Source organism: Octopus bimaculoides, chromosome 28 (assembly GCF_046866305.1).
Source record: "Octopus bimaculoides isolate indiv1 chromosome 28, ASM4686630v1, whole genome shotgun sequence".
NCBI lineage: Eukaryota > Metazoa > Mollusca > Cephalopoda > Octopoda > Octopodidae > Octopus > Octopus bimaculoides.
Window position 1 is genome coordinate 18,646,111 of NC_142955.1, and position 26,502 is coordinate 18,672,612.

Below are 26,502 nucleotides of genomic sequence, written 5' to 3' on the forward strand. Positions count from 1 at the left end.
TATGTAAAGTTATCAAGTTTGCATTTGAGAAGTGGCTTTGAGTTTCATTTATAAACCATCATATCTGTCTATTTGTTTATCTATCTATCTATCTATCTCTCTCTCTCTATCTGTCTATCTATCTATCTATCATCTATCTACTTATCTATCATCTATCTATCTATTAATCTATCCAGCCATCTGTCTGTCTGTCTGTCTGTCTGTCTATATCTATCTATCTACCTTTTTATCTATCTATCTATCTATCTATTTATGTACCTATATCTATCTATCCATCTGTCCATCCATCCATCCATCTCTCTCTCTCTCTCTCACACACACACACACACAATGTTCTCTATCCCGCACTACTGGCCTTATAATATCAACGAGCCATTCCACCTGGCTGGCAGTGGACACACAAATATAAAGCATAACTGACCGATTGAATAAATGCTAACAGCATCTAACAACACTGACCACTGGTCTGAACATTCAGCTGGAATGAGAGGGAATGTTTGGACAACTCAGTCATTGACCAATCTCACTATACTTCCTGCAGCATAAGAGAGTTGGTCATCAACAGAACAACGTACACCATTTGGTCAAGTAATACATTACACCCACACACACACACAAACACACATGGAGACACACAGAGACACACACATATACATTCATACATGTGTGTGTGTGTATACACATGTATACATACATATATATAAATTATATATATATATACACACACACACACACACATATATACACATATATACACATATATACACATGTACACATATATACACATATATACACATATATACACATATACACATATATACACATATATACATATATATACACATATACACATATACACACATATACACATATACACATATATACACATATACACATATATACACAAATATACACATATACACATATATACACATATATACACATATACACATATATACACATATATACACATATATACACATATACACATATACACACATATACACATAGATACACATATATACACATATATATATGTGTTCTTTTATTTGTTTCGGTCATTTGACTGCGACCATCCTGGATCACCGCCTTTAGTCGAGCAAATCGACCCCAGGACTTATTCTTTGTAAGCCTAGTACTTATTCTTTCGGTCACTTTTGCCGAATCGCTAAGTTACGGCAACATAGACATGCCACAATCAGTTGTCAAGCGATGGTGGGGGAACAAACACAGACACAAACACACACACACACATGTACATACATACATACATACATACATATATATATATATATATAGAGAGAGAGAGAGATAGACAGGCTTCTTTCAGTTTCCGTCTACCAAATCCACTCACAAGGTTTTAGTCAGCCGAAGGCTATATTAGAAGACATTTGCCCAAGGTGCCACGCAATGGGACTGAACCCGGAACCATGTGGTTGGTATGCAAGCTACTTACCACACAGCCACTCCTGTGCCTATAAGCCACCCAAAAGCTCCATTCAAGCATGGCTGATGTCAGTGCTGCCTGACTGGCACCTGTGCCGGTGGCATGTAAAAGGCACCATTCGAGCGTGGTCAATGACAGTGCCGCCCGACTGACTATCGTGCTGGTGGCATGTAAAAAGCACCCACAACATTCTTGGAGTGGTTGGCATTAAGAAGGGCATCCAGTTGTAGAAACCTTGCCAGATCAGATTGGAGACTGGTACAACCTTCTGGCTTGTCAGTCCTCAATCAAACCGTCCAACCCATGCCAGCATGGAAAACGGACGTTAAATGATGATGATGGTGATGATATGAGCATTGAGGTTCACAGAGGCAAAGGGGCTGAGTTCCTTTTCGAGCACTGGGCCTCATGGAGGCAATGGCCGAGGTCTGTGGCATTCTGTTGTGCTTGAGACGAAAACCCATCAAGCCAAGTAAAATCACAGTTGTGGCAGATACCAGTGTCACGCAAATGGCACCCGTGCCGGTGGCACATAAGAGCAGCCATTACACTCTCAGAGTGGTTTTGCCCAATCTACCCATCTTAAATGGACATTCTAACTGACCACTATAACTGGCCACATCCTCCTGTCTTTGACCAGTCTACCCATTTTATTTTAAATGGACATTTCTAACTGACCACTACAACTGGCTACATTCTCCTGTTTTTGACCAGTCTACCCGGCTTAAATGGACTTTTATAACTGACCACTATAACTGGCCACAATTTTCTGTTTTTGACCAATCTACCCATCTTAAATGGACATTTCTAACTGACCACTCTATTCTATTTTAGACCAATCTACACAGGTGTAATGGACAGCTGTAACTGACCAACAGATGTGTATACACAATACATATATATACATACATACATATACGCATAGATATACAACACGGCGAAAGTGGACAAGAAATTTTGGAATTACTATCAATGTGAAACTGACCAATGGACAGAGATAAACTTCATCACCACCACCACCAACAACAACAACAACATCATCATCATCATCACCACTGACAATAACAACAGCAACAGAACTCTACAAAAATGGTAAGCGAATGCCCTTCTCTTTTGTAAACCCTTCCTACAATAAACTCAAATTATCATCACCATCATCATCGTCGTCATCATAATTGCCATCATTATCATCATCATCACTATCACCACCACCACCACCACCACCACCACCACCACAGCTACAGTCACCCTGTCTGCTTTGTGTGCAGTAGCCACCCAGCTCTCTACCCTGAATACAAAACACTAATGGATATTTGCTGTTCACCTGACACGCCTCTCCCTCCACCTCCTACCCATTTCCTCCACCACCACCACCACCACCCTCATCGCCACACATACCATCAGCTTCACTGCCACCTCCATAACCACCACCACCACCACCACCACCACCAACAACAACAACAACAACAACAACAACAACAACAACAACAACACATACATTTAACATAAGAATATATATAAATATATCTTTTATTGTTTTACCTGTTTCACTCATTGGACTGTGGCCATGCTGGGGCACCACCTAATGAATCGACCCCAGTGCTTATTTTTTTTTAAAGCCTGGTACTTATTCTATCGATCTCTTTTGCCAAACTGCTAATGTTACAGGGATGTAAACACCAACACTGGTTGTAAAGTGGTGATGGTGGTGGTAGTGGTGGTGGTGGACAAACACAAACACACACATTCGTATATATACATATATATATATGTGTATATATATATATATATATATATATATTAGAAGGCTTGGAGGTGATGTACAGGTATTATATATTAGAAAAAATAATAAGGCACTCAGAGATCTGGATGGTTGTACATTTACAGATTTTTATTCATATGTCACATGTTTTATAAATATTAGCGCTTGCATCTATTCTTGTAGAATCTCCAGAATATGATTCCACTTCAGAGGAATGGGGGGGGGGGGAAATTCTCTCTCACTTTTCTCCCCATTCCTCACCCTTTTTTACTATCTTATATATCTCTCTCCACCCTTACACATTCAATAATACTATAAAAAGAGACAAATCCTCTGAAGTGAAATCATATTTTGAAGAACCTACAAGAATAGGTGCAAGTGCTAATATTTATAAAATCATGTGACATATGAATAAAAATCTGTAAATGTACAGCCATCCAGATATCTGAGTACCTTATTATAACGAAACCCCCAAGTATTGTAAAATACATCTACCCAGGGTTTTTTCCTTGCTAAATTACAAGTCCCTCCATTGTAAGCATTTAACATAGTCTTCTGTATAGGATTTTTTTGGCAGAATAGTCAATATGAAAGAGATCCATCAGGGCACAGGATACTTGTATGGTTGAGCACTCAACTGTACTGACTAAGCGTTGCCAATCTTAAGAAGAATCTATGATAGTCACTTCAGTACGATAGCTATAAATTATGGAGGTAAGACTTCAATAAGTAGAAAAGCAGTGAATCATTTACGAGAGGGAAGATAATGTCATATTATCTTAGTTGATCGAGTGCTTTTCCATTTGTTAAACTCCTGCCACATACTATATATATATATATATATATATATATATATATACTCTTTTACTCTTTTACTTGTTTCGGTCTTTTGACTGTGGCCATGCTGGAGCACCGCCTTTAGTCGAGCAAATCGACCCCAGGACTTATTCTTTAGAAGCCTAGTACTTATTCTATCGGTCTCTTTTGCCGAACCGCTAAGTTACGGGGACATAAACATACACCAGCATCGGTTGTCAAGCGATGTTGGGGGGACAAACACAGACACACAAACGCATACACACATACATATATATATATACGACGGGCTTCTTTCAGTTTCCGACTACCAAATCCACTCACAAGGCTTTGGTTGGCCCGAGGCTATAGTAGAAGACACTTGCCCAAGGTGCCACACAGTGGGACTGAACCCGGGACCATGTGGTTGGTAAGCAAGCTACTTACCACACAGCCACTCCTACGCCTATATATATATATATATATATATATATATATATATATATATATATATATATGAACTATACATCCTCTGGTCAGCCGAGTGCTACTTACAGACCACACTCATGGATAAGCAATCCTTGGCCATGTCTACAAAGAATATCCTGATCCCAAACAGGGATCTCTACATGGAACCCTTATAACAGAAAACTGACTTCATCACAGATTTATAATACTTTTCCTCAAGCCCTTTAATTCTCCATATCATTAATATTCTGTGTAAGCCGGACCATTTTGTATGTATATATACACATATATATACATATATATATACATCTTTTGTATTTCATGTATTCAATATACTTTATATATTGATGTATTTATGTATTTATATCAGTATTTGTCTTCCCCTCCACCATTCCACAGCCATTTTTCTTTATCAACGTGCTTTTAACTTTCGGCTATTGACTCCAGTTCTTTCTCTACAAAAACCACAATAGTCTCTGTTTGTCGCTAAGGTGTGTTATATGTTATGGCTCCGCCATTGTGTTCTAGTGTTTTCTATGGATTCTTTGTTTGATTTATTCCGGTTTTTATTTCACCAAAGGAATTCTGGTTGTTGCTAATGGATATTTGAACTTTTTTTTTTCTTTTTTTTATCCTATCTGGGTTAGTTGTTTGTTGATTGTTATTTGTTGTTTGTTGTTAGTAGCTGCTGATGTTGATGGGCTTAGTGACTGAGTTTAGTGTTGGGGGATATCAGGGTTGGGGAGGAGGTAAATGGAAGTGGTTGAGGTTTGTGATAGATAAATAGATAGATAAACAGAGAGATGGATATATATATATATATATATATATATATATATATATATATATATATATATATATATACACACACACACGCATATATATATAGATAGATAGATACATTCGTAGATGGAAAACAGACAGATGGATATATATATATATATATATAGATAGATAGATATATATGTATACATATAAATATAGAGAGATAGATAGACAGACAGAGAGACAAATAGATAGATACTCTCGGCCATATCTTTGAGTACTTTATTCTAAGTGACCAGGCATAGCTTTTTGTTTTAACTTGTCACCCCTTGAATCTCTCCCTTTTTCTCTCCCCCCACTCTCAACCTTTGTGTGTGTGTATGTGTGTGTGTATATATATAGTATACAAGTCATCGTAGACTTATGACCACAATTGGTTCCGACTGACCAGTCATCAGTCAATTTGGTCCTAAGTGGGCTTATAAGTCTACATAGTTTTGCTTCATATTTTTACATTCTTAAGGTACATTCTCAGGTGAAAGTCACACACACCATTCTATATTATACAGTTACGAGCTGGCCCCGTGCTGTTTTTTAGTTTAATAATTCTTTGATTACCAAATTTTTTGTGAAAAATCTGTCAACAGCTAACATCGCTTGATTAATTATTTTTAAGAAAACAGATAGAATATGGATGGTAAATCAAATTGATACACTTGTCAATGTTATCTAATGGTTGTCTGTTGAGACGTGACATCGATCATCCTTTGTTACTGAAAGAAAGCTGGGTCACACATACAAACATTCACACACTTCCCTTGTACACACACACATACACATATACTCAGAGTTGAAATGCTGTTTGATTTTTCTTTTCAGCATTGAATGTCCACCATCCCACTTCCATTGCACACACATACACACAAATATTCACATACTTCCCTTTTACATACACACACACACATATATACATACACATATATATATACATACACACATACATACATACGTACATACATACATATATATATATATGTACATACGTACATATATACATACATACATATATACGTACATACATATATATGTACATACATACATACACATGCATAAACACACATACATCCATACATGCATACATACACACACACATGTATACGTACATACATATGTACATACATACACACTCATACATACATATATATACATACATAACATGCATACATACATATATACATACATACACACATACATATATATATTTGTATAATATATAAACACACACGCACACATACAAGCAAAAAACATAAATCTGTTGGACACATGGCCATATTTTACAGATTAATTGTTTTTGTAAGGTCGGTCCAGGGTGGGAAGAGGGTAGCAAACTGCACGAAATGACTCTGCCAGAGGGGGGTATCCCAGAAGGTGGGGGAGAGAACGGGGGGGGGGTCTATTATGTAAAAGTAATAAATAAATTCTCAATTCTATCCGTTGATATGTATATCCTACGGCACAATAAATTTTTATGTTGAAATTGAAATGGATGTCGGTTTGGTCACGTGGTTAAGAGCCTCGTTTAGCAGCTATGTGGTTCCGAGTTCAATCTCATTACACAGCAATTTCTGCTATTGTCACCGGTTGACCAAAAAGCTTTGTGAATGGATTGCATAGGTAGAAAAATGGGAAAAGCTTGTGTATACGTGTGTGCATGTGTGTGTATGTGTGTGTATGTGTTTGTATTTGTGTTAAATGATGGTTAAAAGGGGATATTAAATGGTAAAAAAGGGGATGTTAAATGATGAAGTATCTATGTACATGTATACACTACATGTATTGGGAATGCATGTCTCTTTGTCTCGACATTGTGTGATGGTTGTAAACGAGTTCCACTGACATCTAAGCAGTGCTGTTCATTTCCAGTCTTCTGTGGAAACCATACCTGGTAATGGAGGAATAATAAGCTACTTGGAAACAGGTGAGAATGAGTGAGAGGAAGGGTATCCAGGTGTAGAAACCACCCTTAGCACAGTCCCATGGTTCGTCGGCACCTGATAAACCATGCAACCCATTCCATTGAGGCCACAAAACTTTCGTTAATTGAGAAGGATCTGCAGTTAATTAGTTTCGTTGGTTTATTCATTTTCTTTGTTGTTTTTAGAGGGAGTTTTCACTTCCTAATTGTCCTTCTAATACTCTTAGAGGAACTAATTGTCTTCTAATTACATCTTCTAATGATCGTTAATTATTCTTGTCCACCCTATTGCTGTTAACTTTTACTTGAATGACAAGTCTCGATGTCGGGTCTGGGTCTATGTCAAATAGACCCTCTCTTCCTCCCTGGGTTAGATAATGCGGTGATAATGGGGTATTTGGTGGTAGTGGTTGTGGTGGTGGTGGTGGTGACGGTGGTGGTGGTGGTGGGATTGGTTGTTGTGGTGGCGGTAGCAGTGGTTCATGGCAATGGTTGTAGTGGTGGTGGTGGTGGTGGTGGTGGTGGTGGTTGTGGCGGCGGTGGCGGTGGTGATGGTAGTGATGATGGTAATGGTGGTGGTGGTGAGTCCCCGTATCATTACTGGTATAACCATTGATACTTCAACACTACACTAACAACCACCGTAACACAACCACCACCACCACCATCACCACCACCACCAACATCACCATCGTCATCAACACCACCACTACCAACAAAACCACCACTATCGCCATCATCGCCAACACCACTGCTACCAGCTACTACCACCACTACAACTACCAGCCACACCACCACCACCACCACCACTACTACCATCCCCACCGCCAAAACCACAATAATCACACCACCACCACCACCACCAACCGCATCACAAAAAACCATCACCACTACACCCCCCTGTCAATTCCCATCACCACCACCACCACCACCAGTTAATCCCTCCATCCAGTGGTCAATCCCAGCTGCCTGTTTGACAACTTCATCAAAACCTTGTCCAGATTTGTTTCCATGTCAGTCAGTATGGAAGACCTGGCTTCTTTTGTGGAAACATTCCTTTGTTAAATAACTCTTTCCCTGAACACAAAACACCCACCCACACACACTTTTACACACGCGCGGTGGACGCTGTCCTGTTGTAGACGTCAGACGAGGTTTCTGCCACTTCTCCGCCGAACGACCAGCGAATGCGATTTGTTTATAGCGATCAAAATGTTTGAGATGTGCATCAGCTCAGTCTCTCTCCATCAAATCAAAATTTCCTGAACAATTGCATGATGTAAAGCCCTCCCTCAAAGCATATACAACAACCATCACTTTAATACACATACACACAGATATATATATATATATATATATATATATATATATATACATACATACATATAAATATTTTATAATTGTGTATATAATTAACAAAATTTACCTATGAGGCTTTTATTTCCGTGCTGACCACCTGGAAAAAATCATTAATGACTTTTACCTTTGATTGTAATTAATATTTGAAAAATATACATACATACATACATACATACATACATACATATACATATATATATATATATATATATATATATATATATATATACACACACACGCAGGTGTGCACATATGTGCAAAACAAGGTGGAAAAAATAGTACTCAAATACATACGTACATACATACATACATATATATATATACATGCATATATATATGTATATGAATGAGATGAAGAAGAAAATGAAGAAATTGACATGTGGACATCAGTTTATTTTTAAATATTCAAATCCATCTCATTCATAAATATTTTAAATATATATATATATATATATATATATATATATATCAATACAAAACTAATGTATTTAGTTTTCACTGAACACTGATATAAACCAGAGAACAAGGATGCTAGCGTCCCTCAAACGATTATAGGTCCTTCATGCAATTAAATTATATATATATATATACATATATACACATATCATATATATGTGTGTATGTATATGTATATAAGGTTCGGCAATACAAACAGGAAAAGACAGGAATTGAAACGCGAGGATATATATTTTTATTAATATTTAGTAGAAGTAAGACAGTGACACAAGGGCCGAAAGTGTCGTGTGTTAACATTTACCAAACCACTCAAATAGACACACACACACACACACACACATATACACATAATAAGGATTATTATTATTAATATTATTATATATATAGAATTATCATTGGATTTATATATCAACCGCTGAATAACCTATTCGAAATACCTGTGACAAAACGAGTAAAGATTTGGAGAAACCCCTTGCTAATTACAAATATACATACATATATATATATATATATATATGTGTGTGTATATATATGTATATATATGAATGGACAGAAGTATGCCTGGCTAAATTATGAAGCTTAAAGCACAGCAAGGATTACGGTTATTCTGAAATTGGGACACGAGGAAATACCTAACGACACTGTGATGCATATGAATTCTACATTCCGTTTTTCTAAAGAGCTCCGTGGCCACCACCTCTTAATTCTGCACCCAGCCACTGCAGAGATGCAGCACTGTATACTCGTAAACTTAGGTATCCACTTGTTTTCGGATGTCTTTCAAGTGCTCAGAACCCTCCTGATAACCCTTCGTGTCCCTAAATGATAAACTTTCTGCAGGAATTATTATCATTATTATTATTATTATCATTATTATTATTATTATTATCATTATTATTATCATTACTACTTTTATAAATCTCTTTGCGAAATAGCATCACATTACCCCCAGCAAATAAAACTGGGGTTGGCCAGCACCCTTGTCCCCTACTCGGTCGCACGCCAACACGACAACGTGGTCAAGTGACATCACGACACATGCAGACACCTCACCCCGCCCCCTAACCCCACCCTTCCACCCTCGCGCATCGCAGGGCAACCCTTCACCCCACCCCCACTCGCCACTGCTTAGCTCGTTACGTCATATCTCCCTTTTAATATTTGCTCATTGTCATCCATCGTTGTCATGGTAACTATAACGGAGTTGAGAGGCCCAGGAGGAGTGTAAAGCTGAAACTGCAGAAATGACAAAGTTCGGTCGAAAGGTAAGTGTTTTTCTCTTTGCCGCAAGATGGGGTGGTCATTATTAAAACTGCAAAAACATCACAAAAACATCACAAAAAAACATTCCCGTTTTTCAGACAGTTTAACTGTCCAACAAACGAAAATATGAAACTCTAAGTAGCAGATTTTTTGTGATATTTTTGTGAGCGAGACCGTTGCCAGTGCCCCTGGACTGGCTCTTGTGCAGGTGGCATGTAAAATACACCATTTTGAGCGTGGCCGTTGCCAGTACCACCTGACTGGCCTTTGTGCCGGTGGCACGTAAAAGCACCCACTACACTCTCGGAGTGGTTGGCATTAGGAAGGGCATCCAGCTGTAGAAACTCTGCCAGATCAGATTGGAGCCTGGTGTAGCCATCTGGTTCACCAGTCCTCAGTCAAATCGTCCAACCCATGCTAGCATGGAAAGCGGACGTTAAATGATAAACGAAATGAATGATTACTCTACCTCTGGTATTCAAGTACTATTTCCCCCCACATTTATGTGCTTACTTTGGTATATATATATGTGTGTGTGTGTGTTTACTCATATAATGATATATAGATTGATAGGCATTTTGGTATACCGGATGGCCAAAAAGTAGATTTACAGTTATCACGTAGGCACTTTAAATTTATTCTAAAATATTTTATTACATTTAAATTTCTATCTTACAATTAACTATATTAGCATAGAATAATGGTTTCATATTTTTTTGTAATTAAGATCTAAACTGTTAATTTATGAATGCAAAAGAGATTGTTGAATAATTGTAAACCTACTTTTGGGCCACCCTGTATACATGCACTCACATACTGACACATACACACACACAGACATACACAGATAACACATATACACATAAAGTAGGGGCCCTACCCCACCCCAAAATCTCCATCTACCCTGTTATCATATTCAACTCGCAACACATTTGTCAACATGTAGCTATAATCTACAATAGAATAGATGGCCCTTAACATCATAGTCCCCACTGCCAGAGATTAGGATTGAACCGAACATCCTGCCTTCCATAACCAAACTTCTTACCCACATGGTTATGTGTACACCTGTGTTTCCATTGGATACATAACTCGTACAGCAGCGCCACCTGGATAAACAAGACGAAACGAGACGAGAGGAAACTAGATACGACGAAGTAAGACGGAGCGCGAACAGGTCAAGGCATGTATGTCTCTACACTCACATTTGGGATTGTCAACGATTGACTTATTGAGGTTGGGTTGCCACTAATTCTTGGTGTCGTGTTTCGGGGGTCACCACCTTAGCAACAAACTGCACAACAGGCCGAAAACAGAAAGGCTGGCAGTTTGGAAGAGAATAGGAATTATATACACTCGTGTGTGTGTGTGTGTATGTGTGTGTGTGTGTGTGTGTGTGTGTGTGTGTGTGTATGTATGTATGTATGTATGTATGTATGTGTAGCCATACAAACATTGATAAATATATACATATATATATATATGTATATATATATATATTTATATATATATATATATTACATACTTATGCATATAGATATGTATCTATATGTGTGTGTGTGTGTGTGTGTATATATACATAAACAGATAGATAGATATGTATATGCATATCTATCTGCCAATCTCTCAATCTATATTTTTATCCATCTATGTCCATTTATATATCTATCTATCTAACGATCTATCTATGTGTATATATTTATATATACATACACTCATACATGCATACATACATATATATATATATATATATATATATATATATATATATAGAGAGAGAGAGAGAGAGAGAGAGAGAGAGAGGCAGACAGGTAATAGATAGTTAGATAGAACTCTCTCTCTCTCTCTCTCTATATATATATATATATATATAAGCATATATATATATATATATATATATATATATATATATATATATATAATATATATATATATATTTATATACGATATATGATACATGTATGTCTGTATGCATTGAAATGTTCCTGTTTCAAATGAGATAATATAACAGTTAACCTTTGCCTAAGGACTCCACATAAATCCATGTATGTATCAAATTTCCAGTCGTGAATTCAACATAATTTATTTATGAGCAACAGAGCTAGTATTAATACTGAGCGATAATATTTGTCCCCACTGAAACATGGATATTCAATTAGAACAAGCTTTACTGCAGCAGATAGCACGAGAGAGACTTCCATATTGCCCCTTGGTGAAAAATGCATTCTTGTTTATAACATTGGTGGTGAGATAAATCACTGCAACCTCCAGCCTCAAGACCACCAAATCATGTTATTTTGACCCTTGGTTTTGTCAGAGATGGACACCCGACTGCTAAAGATAGCAGCAATTCATCTAGAGGTGTATATCATTAGAAATACAGTGGTAGCTCTCAGTACAATTTTAATTTGTTCCATGACTGAGCTAGTCTTATGATTTATTTGTTTTACAAATCAATTTTCCCCATTGAAATTAACTAAAATATAATTAATCCATTCCAGCCCCTACTGGGTGGTCGGTATTAGGAAAGGCATCTAGCTGTAAAAATCCTGCCAAAACAGACACAGAAGTTTGGTGCAGGTTTCTGCCTGGCCGGGTCCTGTCAAACCATCCCACCCATGCCAGCACGGAAGAAGGTAGATGCTAAACGATGATGACAGGAGCAAACTGAGCCCTCTGCCAATCGGGCACTGCTTGAGGGCCCAGAGCATTGAAGGGCCCGCACTCTACATGTTAACTCTACTAAACTAATGCTAAGGGGCCCAGTAAACAGTTATGCCCAAGGGCCCTTAATACTCTCAGTCTGCCCCTGGATGATGATGATGATGATGATGATATACTGCAGTCGATAGCTGAGAATCCCATATTGGTTTTTTTGGTGCAAAATGCACACTTGTTTATATCAATAGCAATCAAATGACTGAGACAAGTAAAAGAGTAAAAGAGAGTACTGTAGACGAGTAAACAAAGAATTGCACATACTGTATGGAAAATGAAACTCAGGAGGTGAGCGTGTGGTGTTGTTTTGCATTTATAATGAAATAAACATATACAAATAATTAACAAAATACGTTTCTACTTCATGGATCTTCACCTATCACGGGGTGTTTTGGATTGTAACATCCACGATAGTCGAGGGATTACTGTATATATTATATTGGTAGGGAAAAATCCAAATTCACTCACAAGTCCTTGGTCAACCTCGAGCTATACTAAAAGACACTTGCCTGAGTTGCCACACACTGGGACTGAACCTGAGACCTCTTGGTAGCAAAGCAAGCATCTTAACCACCCAGCCAAATCTGCTCCTTTGTGTAAAATCGTAACCAAAACTAATCTTTTCTAACAGAGTGATCGTCAACAATTGCAGATTTGGCCTTCTGGAAACTTCTTGGCAAGGAATGCACCGTTTGGGACCCTTGACACTCCAGCCACGACCATCAAAATTATTGGCAGTAAATACGTCCCTGTTTTAGAGACTAACGATAAAAACAGGTAAGAATTCTTAATTTCTTTGTGTGTGTGTGTGTGTGTGTGAAAAGTCAAGAAAAAGCGGATGCATGTCTAATTAACGAACATTTCTTTTTTTTTTTTCAGCCATTTCAAAGGTTACAGAAGTTCCAGGCGTTTATTAGCCCTTGACCCCATTTCAGACAAACCCACACAAATCAACCCAACCCTTCTTCAGGCCAACACTAATGACGATTCACAGGTAAGGGATGATTGCCTTCACATCACTGGCCTATAATTAATAATTTTACTAAGTAGTTTGGTACGTTAAAATACCCTTTTTAGGTAAAATTACACAAATATTCTATAATTATAAACATAATTATAATCAGGGGTCAGCTAATTGCTTCGCCACACACCGAATTTAGAAATAGGAGTTAAAATGCCTTTTCTGCTATCATAAAAGATATATATAAACATATATATTTCTATATACGTGATCAAAACCATTCTAGCCATGACCATCCTGTCTTTATTTTATGTATTTATGACTTCATTGTCTTTTATATCCTTTTTAAAGACAATACAGTGTGACTTGAGGGATATATGACTGCTATTTCTTATCCGGATTTTCTCTCTCTCCTGTACATGCAGTTGTCTCTTCTTACCTTCCAGGGCAGCAGCTCTCCCAATCTGATGCGGAAGACCCCTCTTGGGTTTCGACCCGATTCGAAAACCATGAAGCTCAGCCCCTACAACACCTTGCCGCCGATCGCACGGTACCGCACCAAGAACCAGATGTCGACTGTTTTTGAACCGGAGAGCTGGACGCTACCCCGCAAGGATTTCGTGAACGGCCGAGAATACAGCTCGGGTTATCTCGGCAAAACCGAGGACCCGAATTACCTGACCCGCCAGCAACAGCAGCAATCAGTGGCGCCAGGGGTAGCAGTTGAAAGCCAACGACAGCAGCGGCAGCAGCTTTCTCCGGACATTCAGCATGATGCATTCACGGAGAGCAACACACAAACTGACCATCCTCAGCAGAATTTAGTGACCGTCAACACTAATGTCATGACCACCCCTGCTGCTTCGGTCAACAACAGTGCTAGCACCACTGAAGATGGCCCCGCTCTCCACGTGCTTCATGCGGCTCATGCTGACCACATCAGTGACCGGCAGTATTTACTTGGATTATTACCAAAACTTCCATATCTACCGTCCGAACAGCTCCGGCTCAACGCGGACACGGAGATAAAACTGATGAAGATGCTGCACGATGAACTGGCCACCGTCCACCCAAACGTACTCAGGGAAATCTACATGATGCTGTGTACGTTTGACCGCCGACTGACCGGCTGGTGCCGGCTCCAGGACATCAGTTTCACACTGTCGAAAAAGAAGGTCAGTATTGGATTGTTGTTATCATCATCACTATTGTCACCGTCGTCAACATTATCATCATCAGCCTCATCACCACCCTATCATCATCATCATCGTCATTGTCATCTTCATCCTCATCTCCAATACCCCACATCACCACTACAACAAAATCTTAATCACCTCGTTATACACCCCCCCACTTTTTAAATTCCAAAATATTTTAATGTCCCAAATGTCTTTGTTTTTCTGACATGTGTATCCAGGTGACTGTTTCAACAGAGACTCTCAGACTTGTGGCATCTTTATTTGTGGCCAAAGACTGTCCAGGGTTGGTCAATTATGAGAAAATACTCTCTCTGTTTGGTGCAGCGCTAAAGTTTGGACACAACAGCAAGTAAGTTATACTAATATGTATACTGTTTATGTGTGTGTGTGTGTGTTATCATCATCATGTGCTATAGGGGGGGGCAGCCCTTTTTAGAGTTCCTTGCACCCCCGTGGTTTTAAGATCAAAGATGTCTAATCACCCGAAAAAAATGAAATAACTGTTGTTAGAGAATCGGTTCACGTTATGTTTATTAATATATTTGAATTAGTTTAAATATCATAACATCGTGAAATCAGGGAGTGTTTTTGTGGACACCCTGTATAGCACATATATATACGACGGGCTTCTTTCAGTTTCCCCTCTACCAAATCCACTCACAAGGCTTTGGTTGGCCCAAGGCTATAGTAGAAGGCACTTGCCCAAGGTGCCATGTAGTGGGATTGAACCCAGAACCATGTGGTTGCGAAGCCACATTACTCTTGCTAGCTACTGTCGGAATAAATTTTCATCACTCTCTGATATTTATTGTGTTTGTAACATGGCAAATCCATAAGAGATTTTATCACAAGACAAATACCCAAATAACCAAGCTATTGACAGTGTTTGTACATTAGATATGATACTGAGATAGCTATTTTTATGTTTGTTTGTTTGTTTTTTTCGTTGTAGTGTTGTAAGAAACCACGTTGAAAAGAATTCCATTCTCAGCCAGTTACAACAACCGGAAGATTCTCCACCGAAATATTTCAACAATACTCTTGAAAAACCAATTGATCTGTGAGTCAAAGATTTAGGCGTCGTTTCGTCTTTGATGAGGGGTGTGTGACCATGCTGGAGCACCACTGGTCTGACAGGTTTAGTTCTGTTTTCCATAAGGCAGGGTACATGTTCCCACTGGTGGTGGTGTGGGATTGTGGTAATATTTTAGCAGAGGCGTGAGTTACTTCAGAACAAGATGTATGTAATTAACTAGGGAGGAAAATTAGTAATTAAGTTTTAATTAAAATACCCTCTGTGTGTGTGTGTGCCCCATCATCATCATTTAACATCCACCTTCCATGCGGGTATGGTTGATTGATTTGACAGGAGCCGGCCAGGAATGAGTCTACACCAGACTTCTGTGTCTGTTTTGGGAGGGTTTTTACAGCTGGATACCCTCCCTAACAACAACCACCCCATAAAGTGGACTGAGTGCTTTTTACGTGGTACCAGCAGAGGTGAGGTCAGTTTTGGTGTGGTTTTTACAACTGGCTGCCTTTCCAAATGCCAACCACTTTACAGTGTGGATTGGACATGTGAGGGGTTGCTGAAAACTTCCTTGTTTTAAGGGTGTTGTGAAAGGCCTGGTCGGAGGCCCAATCTTCTGAGTTCTTTTACAGGGCTTAGAAAAACTGAAGGACCCCTGCAATAAGTGTGTGAGTCTGAGAGGGGAATATGCTGAATGAAATCATGTATTTAAGTGATCTTCCTCTGGTTTCTTTTACCCAAAACCAGGAACTTTCCAGCACCCCTTTGTATATATGTTTGTTTATGCATGTGTCCGAGTATATATTAAATGTATCCAAGCTGCTGTATATTTATGTTTTCCTTCCTTGACCAGTCCAAAAGGGGAATCTCCAATGCCCGACCAGGACATTGCTAAATTAATCCGCGCCGTTGAACGAGAACTACGACAGGTCAGCTACAACATAAATTTTGACAAGCTGGCTTCCAGCTTCCAAACTGAAGACCGAAATCACAGAGAGACCCTGTCGGCCGATCAGGTAGGTACCCGGGTGGATTTCTTATTTCTTCAAGGGTTGCATCAATGGTTGTTGTTGTTGTTGTTTAGCCATTGGTTGGTCTGACTTAACCCAGCAGACCTACGATCAAAGATGTTCCAAGCCTTGTCAGTGGATTTGGTAGATGGAAACTGAAAGAAGCCCGTTGCACGCGCATGTCTGTGTGTCTTTGTCCCCCACCACATTTGACAGCCATTGTTGGTGTGTTTATGTTCCCATGACATTGTGGTTCAGCAAAAGAGACCAATAAAATAAGTAAGTATAAGTGTTCTGCAGGGTTGCCTTATTTTTACCCTTAACTTAGAAATGGAGAAAGACATAATGCCAGATTTAAAAACAAATAGCCATTTGGGGCAAAAAATATGGTGGAAATACATGAAATTCTTTGAGCAGGCATGTGTCTTATGTAAAATCTGTGACAAGCTGACTGACGCTCAGGACGCCTCTGATATATATATACATATACATATATATATATACACACACACACACACACACACATATATATATATATATATATATATATATATATATATATATATGAAGTAAGATGAGGATCCTGACAGAATCAAGACAAACCCCAGGACTTATTCCAAAGAATAAGTCCTAGGGTCGATTTGCTCGACTAAAGGCGGTGCTCCAGCATGGCCGCAGTCAAATGACTGAAACAAGTAAAAGAGTAAGGAATCCATTTAGTGGTCTCTTCACTTATTTATATACCGTTGGTGATTTTCTTTCTCCGTCTTCCCTTTTTGGGACTTTTTCTCTATTTCTGACGAAGAGCTCCGCTCGAAACGTGAAATTCCCTTTCTTTTCTTTCCTTTCCTGAGCGTCCAATAACACTGTACTTATTCCATGTCCTCGCGTTGTTGTTTCTTCTTGCTTGTTCATGTTTGGATTGACCATATGTGTGTGTGTGAATCTAGAAATGTACTCTAATTTAACTAAAAGACCAATCTTCACACAAGCAAGCTTCCTTGACCCTTTCCTCCTTCCAAAATTCTTCTTGGACGACATTGGTCAGTCTGCCGCTGTCATAGAAGCCTCCAGAACACATCCACCATGATACAGCCAACTAGAAACAAACCCCAAGATCATTGACGATCACAAGGATCAAACTTATTCACCAGATGGCGCCAGGGCTGACAATCTTGTCTGAATGTCTTGTTATGTCTTCATTTCAGATTAAACGTGTTTGTTACCGAAATACGATTCCGGTCAGTGAGTCTCTGCTGGACGACATTCTTTACCGATGTTGTGATGTTAGCAATGGACAGTATAGGTAAGTCACACACACACACGCAGATACAAATATCACTACCTTCTGCTGGAGCCTTGTGGAGCTTTATGTGTTTTTGCTCAATAAACACTCACAACGCCCGGTATGGGAATTGAGACCGTGATCCTATGACCACAAGTCCTCTGCCCTAACCACTGGGCCATCGTGCCTCCACCTTATGAGTCTCTATGACTCAGGAAGGAACATGTAAAAAGCACCCAGTACACTCTGTAAAGTGTGGAGGTGCGTGGCTCAGTGGTTAGGATGCTGGACTCATGATCATAAGATTATGGTTTCGATTCCTGGACTGGGCAATGTGTTATGTTTTTGAGCAAGACACTTCATTTCATATTGCTCCAGTCCACTCAGCAGGTACAAATGAGGAATCCTGTGACAGACTAGCGTCTCATCCATGTGAGGAATTTATACCCCATGGAAACCGAGAAACCGGCCCTTGTGAGTCGGCATGACCTCAGAACGTAACTTTACCTTTTACCAGTAGAGGGTCCACATAGCTACCCACATTATAGAATCGATGGGTGGGAATGATAAGGGTGGAGCTGGAAAGAGAGATAAAGATGGTGAAGATGAGGCATCAGGGTGAGCTCTGGGTGGCATGGGGGTAGAAGAACAGAACTGGAGATTGGGTAGAGGTAGCATAAACATAAGGCGGGTGTAAAGGAAGAACTTAATCTAATTTACTCTTTCTGGACTGCTTTTGCCCTCACTAAATGCACATTCCGACCATCGCATGTTTCCACGAATTGTTTTGTTTCCTTCAATGTATTCAGGTTTTTTCTTGCAGTTGGCACAAGTTCATCTCGTTCCTAGAACGTGTTCAACCAATCCACACCGGACTCAGGATTCCTTCCAGCAAAAGGCCACTGGAGTATGCTAAGAACTACCTGGCACCATTACCAAACTGGCCAAAAGCTACACAGACACCTAGGGATGTAACACAAAAGGTGTTGCCAACAAGAGAACAGGTGAGAGGGATTTCAACCCCATTAGCATTCAGATTCCTCTGTGGTGATGTTTTGCATTTATAATTAAATAAATTCATACAAATTATAAAATTAATTTTTAAAAATAACAGTACAGTACTGTTTCTACTTCATGGATTTTCACCTATCACGGAGGGGTTTGGGAATCTAACACCTGCGAGGGATAACTATATGTATACGCTAAACTTGGCTCATGAAGACCTGTTGGGGCAAGCGAAAGCGAAATTATGATGGCACTTGTGCCCAACGTCGCCTTTCTGGCACTTGTGCCGGTGGCATGTGTAAAGACATTCAAGCGAGATCGTTGCCAGTGCCGCTGGACTGACTCTTGTGCAGGTGGCACATAAAAAACACCATGAGCGTGGCCGTTGCCGGTACCGCCTGACTGGCCCCCGTGCCGATGGCACGTAAAAGCACCCACTACACTCTCGGAGTGGTTGGCATTAGGAAGGGCATCCAACTGTAGAAACTCTGCCAGATCAGATTGGAGCCTGGTGTAGCCTTCTGGTTTCACCAGTCCTCAGTCAAATCGTCCAACCCATGCTAGCATGGAAAGCGGACGTTAAACGACGATAATGATGATGATGATGATGATGATATAAACCCTACAGCAATGAAACAGTGATTATAGTTTGTGAGATTGTTCTTCCCTTCACAGCACTAACAATTTGTCTGTGTTCTCTTTGTAGCCTCTCTTAGCGGCCGGATTACCATCAAACAAACAACGAAAGGACGGAAACAGGGAAAGAAACACACCACAGCATCAGAAAGACGAAGATAAATTACAGCTGAAAGAAGGGGAACAAGTGGCGAGGGGTTTGTCCCCTAATTACGGTGATAGGTGTACAGTAAGTTTATGTCTCGTTTAGTTTGATTGATTAGTGTGGGAGAATAAAGCTTGATGAGTGGCTGAGAAGACTGACACGTAATGAAACAAACAGGGGTTCAATATCTACCTTTTGCAGTTTAACCTATGTCTATGATATATATATATATACAAACACACACACACATATATATATATATATATATATATATATATATATATATATATATATATATATACACGAAAATTTTAGTGGCGGTAAAGCTCCGGTATATAGTACAACTGTTTTTTCGTTCGTATACGAGGTAAAGATTAATAAAATTTGGTATAAGATAAAAATTTCAGATTTAAACATTCAGACAAACAAATTCATAATTCAGACGTCTGACATGAGATATTATTCCATTCATATAACCACATATTTATATTAAGACACAGATGATAAAAACATAGAAATATAAGAATATAAACTTAAAGAAATATAAGAAGTGACATGAAAGCAGAAAATATTGTTAGAATAAATTAAAGGAGGCGATTGAAAGGTCTTTGCCTATATTTCTTTACTAATTTATTTGTGCCTTACTGGATTTTACCCACGAGAAAGGAACCCTGAGGAAGGAAAGGGTTTTATACAGGGAGTTGAATTTGGATTATTTCCTACAGCCCCTTAAAACTTTTCTGTCACGGCCGTCGGTTTGGACTGACGATCGTATTTGAAAAAGATGTGTCGCTATTTTGTTGTTGTTGTTGTTATTTGTTATCATTGTGAAGGATGGTGTTAGAAATGGAAAGGGAACTTACAGTATATATCTGGTGATAAGTAAATGTGTTTTAAGAAAGATTTTCAAAAAATTCACAGTTTCTAGGGAATAAATGTTTTGACTGTCGATCGTATTTGAAAAAGATTGACAAGTTTGTATGTATGTGTTTATTTGTACGTATGTATGTATGAGGGTTTATAATCTGTATACATATATATATATATATATATATATATATATATATATATATATATATATATATATATATATATATATGGGTAAATTTTCAGATTAACACCCGTACGATTTTCACTAGGGTGTTAGGGTTAGGGTTACAATTAGGGTTTTAAGGTTAGGGTAAGTAACGTTCCTTGTCAGTTCTACTTTCACTTCTGACAGCTAATACCTATTTCTTTACTGCCCACAAGGGGCTACACACAGAGGGGACAAACAAACAGATTAAGTCGATTATATCGACCCCAGTGCGTAACTGGTACTTAATTTTTCGACCCCGAAAGGATGAAAGGCAAAGTCAACCTCGGCGGAATTTGAACTCAGAACGCAGTGGCAGACGAAATACCGCTAAGCATTTCGCCCGGCGTGCTAACGATTCCGCCAGCTCGCCGCCTTAATACCATGACAGTGCCGTAAACCCGAACCCAAACACTGACCCTAAAACCCTTACACCCTAGTGAAAATTGTGCGGGTGTTAATCTGAAAAAAATTACCTATATATGGTAGTAAGTAAATGTGTTTTAAAAAAGATTTAAGAAAAAAAAACACTCAGTTTGTAGGGAATAAATGTTTGTCGATCGTATTTGAAAAAGATGTGTCGCCATTTTGTTGTTATTATGGTGAAGGACGATGTTCGAAATGGAAAGTAAACTTACGATTCCCGCCAAGTAGAAGGTCATTGGTATCCATAGCTACGTATATATGTGTAGATATATGTATGTCTATCAATCAACGACGTGTATTCAGCTGAATATAATTACTGCCGTTGCTTGTTAATAACAACTTCCGGCGGTGTATATTTCGTTTGTCACTCTTATTTATGACACCGTTCGTGCGTTTATACTGGTTTAATAATTCTGGACCCTTTTTCCTACAACAGGACCCCGTGAAAGCACAGACAGATATCGTTGCTGATGATGGAACTTGGTTTGACAGGTTTATGAAACTGGCCAACAGACTTTATGCTCAAGACTCGGACCATGCAGGTACAGTATGGGCGTGCGTGTGTAAGTGCATGTGTGTAATATATACAGGGTGGTACAGGAAAAAGTATTCCAGGTTCCATAACTGTAAATACAGAAATAAATTTGACACTCATGAAAAGACTCCCAGCCTTTCATTTGCAACTGACATTGTGTTCTTTCGACAGCTTGTAAACGTCTGAACACAGATGGCACACTAGTTAACTGTCTGCTGTTATCCTCACTACATTATTTGATTGAAAGATTACATTGAGTGGTTCAGCAAAAGAGACCAATGGAATAAGTCCTGCAGCCGATTTGCTCAACTAAAGGCGGTGCTCCAGCATGGCCACAGTCAAATGACTGAAACAAGTAAAAGAATATATATACATATTGGGTCGTCCCATAAATAATGTGGGGTTTTTTTTTTTCAATTGCATGAACTAAGAGTCGGAGGGGGACGGGATAAACTACCTGCATCAACTTGCTATAAAAGCTGGAAGTAATTTTACCTTGTGCTTATTCTTAGTGTAAGTTTTAAAGAGTGCAGATCGATTTTAACAGTTATTTTTTCAAAGCTATAATGGAAGTGACAAAGGAGAATATTCTGCTTTATGAGTTCAATAAAGGCAACTATGCAACAGAAAGTGTGAGGAATATCAATGCAGTATATGGGGCTGACTTTGCCTTTTATCCTTTTAGGGTCGATAAATTAAGTACCAGTGAAATTCTGGGGTCGATGTAATCGACTGGTCCCCTCCCCAAAAACTTTGGGCCTTGTGCCTAGAGTAGAAACGAATATTCACCCACATTCTCTTATGTCTGTCTGTTTGTCCCTGTCTCTCACATTTTCTTACCCTTTTGCTAGAATATCTCTTTTAATCCCCATTTAACTTATCTCCCACTGGACATTGTCCTGAGCTTTTGTCCACAACCACGAAACCAAATACATCTTCCTCTTTCTTCTTCTCCCCCACCACCTCCGTCCTTCCTTCTCTAACATATTTCTCTCTTTTTATCTCTTTTCCAAACTGCCCTGGCCTCCCACCCACAGGTTACCTCCCCCTCGACGATGTCTGGAGCCTTGTCCACGCCTGCAACAGCAAATACAACTTGGGGATGCCAGAGCTGAAGATTGAACACGCAATAACTGAATCACTGGACCACAACCAAGTCAACCTGCACAGCATGTTGAAGCAGCTCGGAGGAATATTGGGTTGAGGGCCAAGGACCACCACCGCTGCTGCCACCCCTCGCATCTGGGGGGGGGGAGGATTGGTGAGAGGGAGAGGAGTGAGGGGGAGGGCAGTGAGATAATGTGGTGTTATTGTTGTTGTTGTTATTGTTGATGTTGACTTTTAAGAGTGAATGACCCCTGGAGGGGAAGAAAAAGGATTGAGTGCATAAGTGTGTGTGCGCGTGCGTATGTGTGAGCGACCATATATATATATATATATATATGAGTGTATGTATGTGAGTATATGTATGTATGAGTGTGTGTGTGAGGGGAGTTTGTGTGTGCATGTGGGTTTTCTATGTGTGCATGTGTGTGTGCTTGCATGTATGTGTGTGAATGTTAGTGGGATTGAGTGAGTGAATGAGATTAACTGAATGTATGAGTGGTGAGTGTTAGTACTGTGGTTGCTTGACCTGCTAGAAATAGCAGGTAAATTTTCTCAGTTCACATCCTGGCACTCCATAATAAAATATTTCCAATTCCTAAACGTTGCCCTTTTATAAGAAAAAGGAATAAATAACAGTGGAGGAGGGTTAAGTCTGTTACACACGTGAGAATGGATGTTATATATGTGTGTGTGTGTGTGTATGTACATATGATGTGTATATATATGCATATGTATATATATATGCATACGTGTGTGTACATATATGCATGTGTATGTAATGATGTGTGTGTCTATATATATATATATATATATATATACACAGATGGAATGTGCAAAAGTCATGGGTATGCAACTGGTGAATAGTCACATAGATATATTACCATAAGTCAAGCTTCCTTCGGGAGCAAATGCTGGCAAAACCGTTTGACAGTTTTCCGCCCTGATGAAGGAAGTTAGACTTATGGTAACATATCTATGTCAGTAAAATACCGAGGAAATGTGCTGCTGGCTTTCTGAAACACGTGTATAGTAAAGCATAAATGTACACACGCATATAGATATGTGTATGCGTGTATGTATGTGTTTGTGTGTAAGTATGTATGTGTTTTAATAAAATTGTTCCCTTTTCAATGACATCATGTTTGTTTTGTTTTCATTTCATTAGTTATCGTTAAGCTAGTGTTAGGAACATAAATTGTGACGAAGGTTTGCTGGAAGATTTTAATTCAAAACTTTTGAAAACAAGACATTTGTACTACAGAGCCAGAAGGGGTTTCAGCCGTGTTGGATATCGAAAGGGTTAAACACACCTCCACATTTGGGCAGATGCCATAGTAGAAGACCTGCCCCAGGCCTCACAGAGTGGGACTGAACCTGGAAGCAAGCGGTTTGGAAGCAAACTTCTTACCAGAGCAAGAGTTGGTCAATAAAAGAAGACAACACTAAATTAATGAACCTTAATGAATGCAACACAAAAATGTTAGAATAACCAACAACAACAGCAATGTTTTAAACAGTGATTGTTTTTTTTATTTCAACTAAGATTTATTTATTATTGTTATAATAAAATCGCCCTTGTGGCTATAATAAAGAAAGAATTATTATTATTATTATTATTTATTTATTATATAATAGACGTTTAAAAGCGTTTAGACCAAATGACGCCTTCAGTGAGGAGAGGGGGATGGCGGAAGAGCAGGAATGGGGAGGGGAGAGATGGGTGTGGCCTACCACACACTCACACATATATATATATGCACGCACACACAGTTCACAAAACAATGTTTATACTGTACATATACATCCACACAGGCTTGGTAACTATAAAGATTGATATATTGACAGAAGTGAGGGCGGGATATGATTGGCGGCAGGGGTGGGGGGTGGGTTTACCTGTGATTGGGGAAGGAGGGAGAAAAAAAATGATAAAGCAGGATTTAGGGCTGCACATAGATACACGTGGCGGACACATACATACACACACCCTTGCACAGGAATTGGGTCCCTTCGGAGAAAGATGAAAGTGGGAGAGGCACACAGACAGATCACATAGCGACAACGGTGTCCCTTGGGAGATGTAGATAGAAGGGAGACATACACACACAGCAACTGGGTCCCTTTGTAGAGAGAAGTGGAGAGGACACACGGACAGACCACATAGCAACTGTGTCCCTTGAGGGGACACACACTGCAACTGGGTCCCTTTGTAGAGAGAAGTGGAGAGGACACACGGACAGACCACACAGCAACTGTGTCCCTTGAGGGGACACACACTGCAACTGGGTCCCTATGTAGAGAGAAGTGGAGAGGACACACGGACAGACCACATAACAACTGTGTCCCTTTGTAGAGAGAAGTGGAGAGGACACACGGACAGACCACATAGCAACTGTGTCCCTTGAGGGGACACACACTGCAACTGGGTCCCTTTGTAGAGAGAAGTGGAGAGGACACACGGACAGACCACATAGCAACTGTGTCCCTTGAGGGGACACACACACACGAACACATGACAGAGGAGTTATCAGATCTATGTGTGATGACAATGTGCCTAACAATGAGAGCTAGGAGTCAGATACCCCAGCATAGAGGGACGAGCACAAGGAAGCTGTGTCTGGGAGTGAGCGGCAGGACATCGATGAGCTGGGTACTCGTGTATCCGGGTACATGCAGAGACATACCTATATTTCTACACACACACACACACATATATATATATATAATCAGTTGATGGTCTGGTTTTCATGTTTTATGGATTTTAACATTAAAAAAATATTTTGTAACGTTTATAAAAGTGAAGTTAGCACTTTCAAACGTTTATCAGATTTCAGATGTGTTTAAACTGACAACTGAGTTCTTGACTTTCGAAATCTGATCATTCCTCTTGTCTATGAAAGGGCTAATTTAACTTCGAGCATTACCAAATATTTTTTTTAATGTTAAAATACCAGAATAATAAAAAAGTGGAAAGCAGGCTATGTTTTAATTTTATTCAACTGATATATTATTCTATACACATTCACACAAATGTGTGTATATACATATATATATTATAATATAGGATAAATTCTTTATAAGAA

The 26,502-nt window shown here is 39.2% G+C and overlaps 1 protein-coding gene across 4 annotated transcripts in view; it reads left to right on the forward strand.

The window, feature by feature from the left end:
• Positions 1 to 24,558, forward strand: part of LOC106881811 (uncharacterized) — a 25,770-nt gene extending 1,212 nt beyond the window's left edge. Inside the window, exons 2-13 of one of the 4 annotated variants that reach the window (XM_089344766.1) lie at positions 2,282 to 2,539; positions 13,640 to 13,785; positions 13,888 to 14,002; positions 14,416 to 15,144; positions 15,387 to 15,517; positions 16,121 to 16,228; positions 17,052 to 17,214; positions 18,417 to 18,514; positions 19,317 to 19,497; positions 20,205 to 20,363; positions 22,217 to 22,322; positions 23,353 to 24,558. In XM_089344766.1, coding sequence (XP_089200892.1) covers positions 2,537 to 2,539; positions 13,640 to 13,785; positions 13,888 to 14,002; positions 14,416 to 15,144; positions 15,387 to 15,517; positions 16,121 to 16,228; positions 17,052 to 17,214; positions 18,417 to 18,514; positions 19,317 to 19,497; positions 20,205 to 20,363; positions 22,217 to 22,322; positions 23,353 to 23,519 — 2,106 coding nt within the window. In that variant the 5' untranslated portion in view covers positions 2,282 to 2,536 and the 3' untranslated portion in view covers positions 23,520 to 24,558. Of the gene's footprint in view, positions 1 to 2,281; positions 2,540 to 10,172; positions 10,293 to 13,639; positions 13,786 to 13,887; positions 14,003 to 14,415; positions 15,145 to 15,386; positions 15,518 to 16,120; positions 16,229 to 17,051; positions 17,215 to 18,416; positions 18,515 to 19,316; positions 19,498 to 20,204; positions 20,364 to 22,216; positions 22,323 to 23,352 lie in introns of those variants that run through there. The other 3 variants (XM_089344768.1, XM_089344765.1, XM_089344767.1) reach the window with 3 other exon arrangements.
• Positions 24,559 to 26,502: the final 1,944 nt, after the last annotated feature.